The sequence below is a fragment of the Nannospalax galili genome, unplaced genomic scaffold (genome assembly GCF_000622305.1).
Source record: "Nannospalax galili isolate Female #2095 unplaced genomic scaffold, S.galili_v1.0 scaffold518, whole genome shotgun sequence".
In the NCBI taxonomy this organism is placed as follows: domain Eukaryota; kingdom Metazoa; phylum Chordata; class Mammalia; order Rodentia; family Spalacidae; genus Nannospalax; species Nannospalax galili.
In genome coordinates, this window is record NW_008342851.1 from 4,142,026 (window position 1) to 4,153,436 (window position 11,411).

An 11,411-nucleotide genomic window follows, 5' to 3' on the forward strand; every position below is an offset into this window, starting at 1 on the left:
CATGTTTAGAACCCCTCCCATATCAACATCCCCCATAGCCCCCCTCCCACCAGAATTCATGCACTCTTTCATATATGTTAAGGCCTATTTAGTCAAGTTTATGTCTCCAAATGTCCCTTGGTATGAGTCGATCTATTGGAGCCTAGTCAACTGATCTAGCATCACTCCCTTAAAGATCAACTCTCCCTGACCCAGCAGATTTCAGTTGCCAACAGTTCCTCAGCCAAGACTGGAGCTTCTTACCTATTTCCCCACTTTTATGCTGCATGTTTGTTTGGTTTGAGTTTGCATGGATCTTGTGCATGCTGTCCCCATTGCTGTAAGTTCATATGATCAGGTTCCCAGTTGCTTGGAAAACTGTTTCATTGTGGTCATCCACCACCCCTGGCTCTTACAGTCTTTCTTCCACAATGGTCCCTGAATCCTGGGTGGCAGAGGTTTAACATAGGAGCCCTATATAGGGAAACATACTCACTCTGCAGTCTCTTATTCTCTACATTTTAGCCAGTTATGTGTTTCTGTGTTAATCATTATCTGTTACATGAGGAAGCTTCGCTGGTGAGAGTTGAGAGATGCATTAATATTCTCTCTGCTCCTTATGTTCTCTGAGCCTTAGGTGTAGAAATTGCATTGTCACTTAGGACTGGGCTTCTCCTAGACACTTACCCTCTGCATTTGGTCAGTTGTGGAGCTCTGAAATAGTCCCCATCTGTTGCAAAAAGAAGCTTCTTTGATAAGGGATGAGATTGTATACTTGTGTATACATATAAGGATGCATATTTATCATACAGTAAGAAATTATGTTTCTCTAAGGATATGACAGATGCAGGTTTTTCTCTAGGATCTATAATCTCCCCAGCATGTGTATTTGGCTATGTTTGTAGTAACACACATAAATTTTCTCCCATTAAGCAGGCCTTAAGTCCAATTAGATAGCTGTTGTTTATTCCCACAATAAAGTGCCACTACTGCACCAGTAGAGATAGTTTGCTGTGCTAGTCATTGTTGCAGTTATTAGGCTTTACAGCTGGGTTGGATCATGGATTGGTTTTCTCCCTGAGCAGCTAGCCGATAGTTTAATGAGGTCTCATTTATCTATTGTTGACCTTAATAACTGAGCAACTGATGTCCAATTTAGAAAGTCCTTTCCTGCACCTATACCTTGTAGGGTATTGTCTATATATTCTAACAGTTTCAACATTCCAGATTTCACATTGAAGTCTGTGATCCATTTGGAGTTGGCTTTTGTGCAGGGTGATAGTCATGAGTCTAATTTCAGTCTTCTACATGTGGAGATCCAGTTTTGCCAGCCAGCACCATTTGTTGAAGATGCTTTCTTTCAAAGAACTCCAGTGAGTGTTCTTGGCACCTTTGTTAAATATCAGGTGGCTATGATTGCATGTGCTCATGTTTGAGTCTTCTATTTTGTTTCATTGATCTACAAATCTGTTTTGTGCCAGTATCATGCGGTTTCTATGCACATAGTTCGGTAATATAGATTGAGATCTGGTATGGTAATCCCTCTAGCACTGCTCTTTGCGCTCAGGATGGTTTTCGCTCTCTGGGGTCTTTTGTGATTCCATACAAATTTTAGGATGGATTTTTCTATTTCTGCGAAGAATGTCTTGGGCATTTTGGTTGGGATTGCATTTTATCTACAAATTTCTTTTGGTAGGATGGTCATTTTCACAATATTAATTCTACCAATCCATGAGCACGGAAGATCTTTCTATCTCCACATGTCTTCCTCAATCTCTTCAAACATTTAAAGTTTTCACTGAATAGGTGTTTAACCTCTGTGGTTAGGTTTATCCCTAGATATTTTTTTGAGACTATTGTGAATGGATGTTTCCCTGTTTTTTTTTCTTTGTTTGCTTGTTATTTGTATATAGAAAGGCTACTGATTTTTATGGATTGATTTTGTAAACTGCCGCTTTGCTGAAAGTGCTAATCATTTGTAGAAGTTTTCTGGTGGAAATTTTGGGATCACTTATATATAATATATCATCTGAAAATAAGGGTAATTTGACCTCTTCTTTTCCAGTTGCTTCCCCTCTAATTTTCTTCTCTTGTCTTATTCCTCTAGCTAGGGTTTTAAACACTGTATTGAAAAGGAGTGGGGATAGCAGTCAGCCTTGTCTGGTTCTTGGTTTTAAGAGGAATGCTTCAAATTTTTCTCCATTTTGAATGATATTGGCTGTGGGTTTGTTGTATATAGTTTTAATTATGTTGAGGTATGTTCCCTCTAGTCCAATTTCTGCTAGTACTTTTATCTTGAATGTTGGATTTTTGTCAAAGGCCTTTTCTGCATCTATTGAGATGATCATGTGATTTTTTTGTCTTTAAGACAATCGATATGATTTATTACATTGAGTTATATATATTGAACCATGCCTGAGTCTCTGGAATAAAGCCTACTTGATCTTGGTGAATGATCTTTTTAATGTGTGTCTGTATACAGTTTGCATGTATTTTCTTGAGATTTTTTGCATCTTCATTCAGGCTTTTGCTCATATCTTCTTTGAGTTCGTTGAACGTATTTATAATTGGTGTTTTGAAATCATTGTCTTATATACCAACTAGGTTGCCATTTTCAGGAAATATGATGGTGATGCTAATTTCTGGAGGAAACACATTGCCTTGGTTTTTCTTGTTTGTGTATTTGTGACCTAGGCATCTGAATTTGTGTTGATGGTGGTGTTTCTTGATATGGGTAGTTGATCTCTTTGTTAAATGGGTGCTGTTTCCCCAACTTTTCAGGTTATGGCCCAGCTGAGTGGTACTTGGTGTTCAATTTGGGGGCCACTTTATCAATGTGCAAGTGGGGTATAAGAAGTGATCTCGGCTCAGTTAGGGATAGGTACACCTTTTGAGTCTGAGGTTCTAGGACTGACTCCTCATGGTCTGGAGAGGCGAGGTGGGCTGAGTGACTTCTAGGTGAACAGATTTGATGGTAGGTCAAGCTGGGGAAGCGCTCAGATATGGGGCATGCGTGGATAAGAGGGACTTGAACAGGCCTGAGAGCTGAGATGATGAGATGTGGGGAGGCATTGGAATAGGAAACTCACCACTGGTCAGACGGTTTTCTTTTTTTTGTTTTTGAGACAGAATCTCACTATGTAAACTTGACTGCCCCAGAACTCGCTATATAGACCAGATTGGCCTTAAACTCACCAAGATCCACCTGCATTTGCCTTTGGGGTGCTGAGATTAAAAGTGCACCACCACACCGAGCAAGAATGTGTTTTTAAGATGGCGTTCAATATGCTAAAAAATTCTAAATTAGTAAATTAATGTTACTTTAATTTTTTTCATTTAAAAGTACTATACAATGTATTTTCATCACATTCAACCCCCTCCCCCATTCCCCCTCAGATCTACCCCCATCTCCCTACTCACCTGACTTCCTTTAATTTTTTTTTTTTAAACGCATTGAGCTCAATTTGTTTTCCTAAAATACTCTTGGGTGTGGGTCCATCCCTTTGCTATTGCTGTTGGTTACCCTTCAGAACATGTCAGTAAGACCTTATTGCTGAAGATACTTGAGTACATGGAAATCAAGCTGGTACTGACCTGGAATCTTCATCCATACTTTCGTAGTGATGGAAGATGCTATGCAGGGTATGGGAAGAGAAAAGTCATCATTAATCTTTCCCAGCTGTGAACCCTGAGAGCTACAACAGCTATAACTGGCTGGCAATATATGCCCACTGGCATAAGAGTGGAATAAATGTTATAGGAATATCTGTTACTTTAAAAATCTATCATTTTTTTGTTTAGTACATGAAATATATTACTATTAATTTTCATACCATCCCCTTTACTGTCAATGACTTTAATTTGATTACAGGAACTACTCTTGGTCACCACAGCTTAATTGAAAAGACAAATATAATCCACATTCTTTTTACTGTAAATTAGTCTCTTTGACTGCCTTGCGTATTTGTTTCAAGAAAAAATGACAGCAGGGTGCAGTGATTCATGTCTGTAGTCCATGCTACTCCTGATTCTGAGGCAGGAGGATTGCTTGAAGCCATGTGTTTGAGATCAGCCTGGCAAATACATGAAGACTCTATCTTAAAATAAAAATCTGAAGATTTAACTTTAAATAATACATGTTGTCATTGATATAAATAAAATAGTTCTGTCAAAACAATGTCAGTAAGTAAGGTTTAGGGAAATTTTTTGTTCGTTTGTTTTTTGAGACAGGATCTCCCTGTAGCCTTAGCTGGTCTGGAACTCTCTACATAGATCAGGCTGTCTCTATCTCATAGAGATCTGCTTGCCTCTGTCTTCTTTGTGCTTGGATTAAAAGCGTGTACCACCATGCCCAGCAAGAGCAATTTTTTTTTGTCATTTTTATTAAAGTATAAGGTCCAACAATTCAGTAGGTTTTAAATAAATGCTCATTGTACATGGGATATCTCTATCACTACATTGGGGTAAATTTTAATTATATTTTTAATTATAGATGTGAATTTCTTCAAAGTAAGAAGTCCTCAGAGGAAATTGCCCAGTATATTCAAAGCTATGAGGGATTTGTTCATGTAATGGTAATTTACTTATTTTTAAAAATTTTATTGTATGAGTGTTTTATCTGCAGTATGTAAGTGTGCCACATGCTTGTAATGCTTGTGGAAGTCATAAGAAGGTGTTGGATCCCCTGGAACTGTAGTTACTGGTGGCTATTAGCTGCCATGTGAGTACTGAGAACTGAACCGTCGTCCTCTTCAAGAGCAGCCAGTATTCTTAATGGCCGAGCCATCCCTCCAGCCCCATGTAATGGTAATTATATCAGCAAACTTTTTCCCAGGTTGTCTTTTGATTACCTAAGAATCTGAATCACAGGGAGAAGTGTTCCCTTTATTTCACGGGCTGTGTCTTTCTTCCTTCTTCCTTTCATTCCCCCACCTCTCCTCTGCAGAGTGGGGGGAATCACCTTGTCTTGCTAAGCTGGACCCACTTAGAGTTGCTCTTCCAGGGCTGGCTTTGCACTGGCTCTGCCCCCTTCATCCTCCCTCTTCTCTGAGGCCACTGCCCTGGCTTCCCTTTGCTGCCTCCATCTGCATGCCTGGTTTAGTCTTCTGACCTGGCTCAGGAGAGGGCCTCAGAGCTGGCTCCTTCCAGCTGCTGATTTAGCCTCTTAAACTACTAAGGACTCCCTAGTGGGGAGTGGTGGGAAACCTAGCCCACATTGACTTAAAACAAAACAAAACAAAGCAAGACAAAAAACAAAACAACAACAAACCAGAAACAGAATGTTTTGGCCAACTGACTCAGAAGAACAGAATCCTGCAGAGAACATGGACTGAAAGTCAGGGAGGAGGGGGATTTCTTCAGGAAAAAAAAAACCAAACAAACCTGGGTGTAGTTTTCCCAGTAGGGTAGGTTGTTAAATTGGAAAGGCCCTTCTGAAGTCAGCTTCCTTCCTGTGTCTTAATTCCTCATTACTCAAAATCTTTCTGCGGTGTCTGACTGCAGTTCTGTTTTTGAGCTGGGTGTCTGGTAAGAGTGACCCTGAGAAGGTTCCATGTGAACACAGGGAAACATTGACTGTTGTTTTATACTGCATAAAACATTTCTAAAATTAGTGAGAACCAAATAAAAATTAAAAGAATTGTTCAACAACCCCTCTGCTGCTCTAATGAAACTTTACTTTAGTGGGGAAAGTCTTTTTGTTCTGGCTCACAGTTGATGCATATTTTATAGGTCAATCAGTAACTTGAATTTATTTTCCTCAGGGAGAACATTTTGTGAATTCGTGGGTCAAAAGAGAATTACCAATGGTATCAGGTAAAACCTCAGGGACATCCTAAAGGCTTGGCTTATTTATTTCTTCTTCTGCTCTTTCTCCCCCACCCCGTCTCTGTCTCTCTATCCATTTTTAGCCTTTTCATTTTCTTCATTTATGTGTGATTTCTGCTCTTATAGAGAAACATAGTTTGTTTAAAACTTTTTAAAGTTACATTTTATAATTTTTTATTTTTGAGACGTTCATACATGAGTATTGTCTTTGCATTGCCATCCCTCCCGACCTCCCATCAACTCCTCCCATGTCCCCCAGCTCCCTTGCAATTTCTTGTCCTTTTCTTTGATTATTGTTACATATGCATCATACATTTATAAATATATGTGTATATAAAATGCACTGAGTCCATTTATTGGTGCTCATGTGTACTTGTGTTTAAAGTTGCCTGTTTGGGATTAGACAACCTTTCAGGGAGCTAGTCCCTGAAGAAAATTGATTCTCTTTCCCTCAGCATCCATTGATTGCCTGTAGCTCTTCGTCTAGAGATGGGACCCTGTGACATCCCCTCAGTCCACACTAGCATGTGAACTCATTTTGTCATTATGCAGATCTTATTAGACTACCATACTGTGGAGATTTCATTGGCTCAGCTTCCCTATCATGTCTAGAATGCATATATAGCAGCAGGTGTTTTGTCTGTCTGACTTTTACAGTCTTTCCTCCCTCTCTTCCTGGAAGTTCCTTGAGCCTTAGGTGTAGAGGTTGCATTATAAGACACTGCCTCTCTCCCTCCTAGCAACCATCACTTGCCACAAGTTCCTTAGGTTGGGTTGACACAAACTTGAGACAGCTAGAATAGAGAACCTCAACTGAGGGATGTTCTCCATCAGATTGGCCTTTGAACATGTCTGTGGAACATTTTCTTGACTGTTAATTGATGTAGGAGGCCCCATTCCACTGCGGATGGTTCTACCTCTGGGCAGGTGAGTCCGGGATGTATAAGAAAGGTAGCTGAGCAAGTCAGGGTTAACCAAGTCAGTAAGTAGCATTCCTCCATAGTCTCTGCTTCAGTTCCTGCCTCTAGATACCTGCCTTGAGCTCCTTCCTTGGCATCCTTCAATGATGGGATGTGAGTTATAAGAAGTAATAAACCATTTCTTCCTCATGTTAGTTTTGGTCATTGTTTTATCACAGCAACAGAGAAGCAAATTAGGATAGAAATTGGTTCCAGAAATATGGTGTATTGCTGTGACAGACCTGACCATCTTGTTTTAGGGAAGATTGTGGAAGCATTTGGAACTTTCAGCTGGAAAAGCCTTTGAGTGCTGAGTACTTAATGAGCTGTTCTGTGGGGGATTGGAAACTAATGCTGAGAGAAATGCAGATGCTGGAGGCCTGGTCTGTGACGTTTCAGAGAGAAGCAAATACCTCATTGGAGCTGTTCATGAGAGAGTTTCAATTAAGAATCAGTGAAAGTGAAACCATCTGTGTTTTACTGGGACAATTGATGTTGGTTAGCTGGGACTGAAAAGTCAGTTTGTGATTCACAAGAGACCAGCATATTTGAGGTGAAAGCTTCTGGGAAGTATTTCCTCAGGATCAGCACCCAGAAGCTATGGTCTGATGGGCGGCCAATGCTGTATCTCAAGCTGGCAGCCAAACTTGATAACACACAAGAGTCTCCCATATGGTATTGGTTTTGAAAACATCAAGAGGTCATGGAGAACAGCTGAGGCTTGGCATTTTGTGGCAGGGTTGAAGTCCCTACAGAGAGGCCATTGGTGCAGGTGTAGCCTCTATTGCAGTAGAGACCCAAGAATATTTGAAATGCCAGGACCATGGATGACCACCAAGCAATGGCAGCTATGGAGTGGAGCTAGCCTGAGCCTGTGAGACCAGCTATGTGTGCTGCCTGCTAAGAAGAGCTGGAGTAGAGCTGCCCTAGCCTTTTGTAGCCCAGAAGATCGTGAGTGAGTTCCATACGTTGAACACTGAGCTACACTGCTGGAATTTGGCTTTGCTTAAGTGTACCCGGTTCTTCTCTTTTGAAATAAGAAAGTATTTAACTTATTTTTCATTTTATAGGAGCCTGTGGTCAAGAGATTTTTGATATTTTAAATAGATTTTGAACTTTTACAGTACTTGAATTTTTAAAAGATTGAGACTTACAAAGTTGTACTATGTTTTCTATTGTGATATTAGCATGAGAGCTTGGGGATAATAAGAAAGGAAAGGTTATGATTAAATAGTGATGTGTTTATGTGTCAAGTTGATAAGGGGTAAATTGTGCTGGTTAGTTTTTGTCAACTTGACACAAACTTGAGACACTTGGGAAGAGGGAACCTCAACTGAGGAATTTCCTTCATTAGACTGGAATGTGGGCATGTCTGTGGGGGCTTTTTTTGATTGTTAATTGATGTAGGAGGGTCTAGGCCACTGTGGGTAGTGCCATCCCTAGGCAGATGGGCCTGGGCTGTGCAAGAAAGGTAGCCGAGCAAGCGAGGGAGAAGCAAGCCAGTAAGCAATGTTCCTACTTTAGTGATCTCTAGTTCCTACCTCCAGATTCCTGCCTGAAGTTCGTGTCTTGACTTCCCTCAATGATGGTTTATGACCTGGGAGTTGTAAGATGAAAGAAATATTTTCTTCTTCAAGTTGGTTTTGGTCAGTGCTATATCACAGGATCAGAAAGCAAACTAGGACAAGCAACCTTTGTGACAACTAAGGAAAGCAGCCTGACCTACTAGAACCTATTCTTTATGAGCTCATGACTTAATAATTGTAAAAACTAAAATAAAAGGCTTCTAGACTATAAATAAATTTGTCTTAATTAAATTGAATGAATTGCTTCATTTATCTGTTTCTGCTTTTCTAACCACCCTCAATTATTTTGAGAGCAAGCATATCATCTTAGATCATTTCATCTACAAATACAGAGGGCTAATTTGAACTCTGCAATCAAAGCCCTCTGATCTCACCTGCCCCTTTTATTCAAGCTTACAGCAATGACAGCGTCTTTGCTAATGAAGAACTAAGACTGGATACATTCAAGAACTGGCCCCACGATTCACCTGTGTCTGTGGCAGCTTTGGTCAGAGCAGGCCTTTTCTACACAGGTGAGTCAGTACGCTGTGCCTATCAGATGCGCTAATCCTGGTCTTGCATTGATCGCCACTCAGCAATCTCCACTCTTTCATCATTCCTTACAGAGCCCATTGCTGCTCTCTAAGTCGGCTCAGCTTTCTGTGACTCCCTCAGTGCTCAGCCTCCAACCTTGAAACCTGAGCTCTGAATTGACAGCACAAGTAATCTGTGGGGATAATTACATGTCTTTTTTTTTTTCTACGCCTTTCTTTCCCTGTCATTGTGCTCTGCACCACCCCAGAAGGTTCCCCAAACTGCCATAAGACAGTTCTGCTCCCATTTCTTTTTCTTCATATGTATTTGAATGTAGTACGTGTATATGTAGTACATGCTCATGTATGTGTTGTGGGCAGAGGCCAGCAGAAAGCTATAGGTATCTTGCTTTGTCATTCTCTACCTTATTATCTTTATATAGGGTATCTCACTGAATGTGGAGCTGGACCAGCAGCCAGCCAGACCCAGTAACCCTCCTTTCTATGCCCCCTATAGTGCTGGGATTACAAGTATTTGCTCAGCCACATCAAGCTGTATATATGGATGCTGAGATTTTTAACTCAGGTCCTTATGTTTGCACAGCAAGCCCTCTTACTCAATGGGCCATCTCTCCAGCTCCCTTATGTTTCTTTTTAAAAATATTTTTATTATTGGGCTGGAGCGATGGCTCAGCGGTTAAGAACACTGGCTGTTCTTGCAGAAGATCCGGGTTTGAATCCCAGCACCCACCTGGCAGCTGACAACTATCCGTAACTCCAGTTCCAGGGGATCTGACAGCCTCTTCTGTCCTCTATGGGCATTGCACGATATGGGTGCACTTACCCACATGCAGGCAATACATGCATACACATAAAAAAAATAAATAAAATATTTTAAAAATATTTTTATTAATTCTTTGAGAATTTCATGCAGTATATTTTGATCACATTCAGACCCCTCCCTACCTCCACTCCCATCCTACTTAGTCTCCTCCCAACTACACATACTCTATTATTATATTTAATTTCTTTAAGGCCTCTGGAGTCTAATCTGTGTTTCCCAAATGCTCTTGGGTGTGGAACTATCCCTTGGAGCCTGGTCAACCTACCAAATGTCACACCTCTAAAGAAATCTGACTCACCCTCTCCCAACAGCTGTCAATTGCCAATAAATCCTCAGCTAGGGATGAGGCTTCTTGCCCATCTCCTCCATGCATGCTGGGTTTTTGTCTGACTTGGGTTTGCACAGGTCTTGTACACACTGTCATAAGCATTATGGGATCAACCACTCTGTGGTGTCCAGACAACACACTTTCCCTTTATTCTTCTACCACTTCTGGCTTTTAAAGTCTTTCTGTTCCATCTTCCACAATGATCCCTGAACCTTGGGAGGAGAGGGTGAGATATAGGGGTCCCATTTAGGTCTGAGCACTCTGCAGTCTCTTATTCTCTACACATTGACCTGCCATGGGCCTCTATGTTAATTGCTGTAAGCTGAAAGAAGATGCTTCTCTGGTGACAGTTGAGAGATGCAGTGCACTAATCTATGTGTATAGCAAGTTATTAAGAGTAAGTTTAATGCTATGTCTATTTAGCAGAATAATAGTAGTAGGTTCTCCCCCAGGCCTGTCTAGCCACATGTTCTGACCAGAGAGATCCCAAAGACCAATAAACAATACTAGTTATTGTTATTGTTCTTGATTACCTACTAGAACATGATGGTAAGACCCTATTTCTGAAGATAGATATTACGTATATGAGTCATAGAACAACCAAGGAAAAACCAAGCTGGTACTGACCTTGAAGTTTCATCTCTACTGGCTAACTTTCATCCTGTTAGATGGTGCTATGCATGCTACGAGAAAAGAAAAGCAATCGTTAACGTTACCCAGCTGTGAATGTTGTGAGCTACAACAACTGGCCTGACAAGATATGCCCATTGGTACAACAGTGGCGTGATTATTCCTCCCCTCATATTTCTTTAGTCAGATCTTAGGTGACCATGTCTACTTTTAAGAGTTGCTGAGAAATCCAATACTTTTTGTAGGCAGCAGTGTGTCCTTTAAGAATTGGGGTTTCTCATGGTAGAAGGCTTAGACAACGCAAGAGATAAATAATGCTTCGCGAATTAAAAAAAACAGAGGGAATCATATTAATCAAATAATCTAATGACAAATTATATGTACAGCTAGCTCAAGGAATATAATATATGTCTAGGCAAGGTTTATCTGAAAACATTTGGTATTTGCCCAAGCTTTATCTACATAGCATATGGTAACTAAAAGTACCAGACTGGTGGAACTAACCTTCTTGGATGTTTAACAGCTATACTTTGAGGCCTATATTAATTTGGTTAGAGGGACATAAAGAACAGTTTTTGCTCCTTGCCCTCTGTTTTTGACTAAGTTCCAGGGGACTATGAGCATCTCTCAAAATGTCTTGTAACTGTGGTAAGTCACCTGTCCTCTTGATCAATGAGGTTGTGGAAACCCCACCAGATGGACCTGAACCAGGGTCCAGTCTACAAAGAGGAGGGTCAACACAGAGGA

The 11,411-nt window shown here is 40.6% G+C and overlaps 1 protein-coding gene across 1 annotated transcript in view; it reads left to right on the forward strand.

Annotated features, from left to right (window-relative positions):
• LOC103738730 (baculoviral IAP repeat-containing protein 1a-like) overlaps positions 1-11,411 on the forward strand; it is a 77,411-nt gene that overhangs the window by 10,229 nt on the left and 55,771 nt on the right. Inside the window, exons 5-7 of the mRNA XM_008838858.3 lie at positions 4,472-4,553; positions 5,742-5,793; positions 8,743-8,862. Coding sequence (XP_008837080.1) covers positions 4,472-4,553; positions 5,742-5,793; positions 8,743-8,862 — 254 coding nt within the window. The remainder of the gene's footprint in view (positions 1-4,471; positions 4,554-5,741; positions 5,794-8,742; positions 8,863-11,411) is intronic.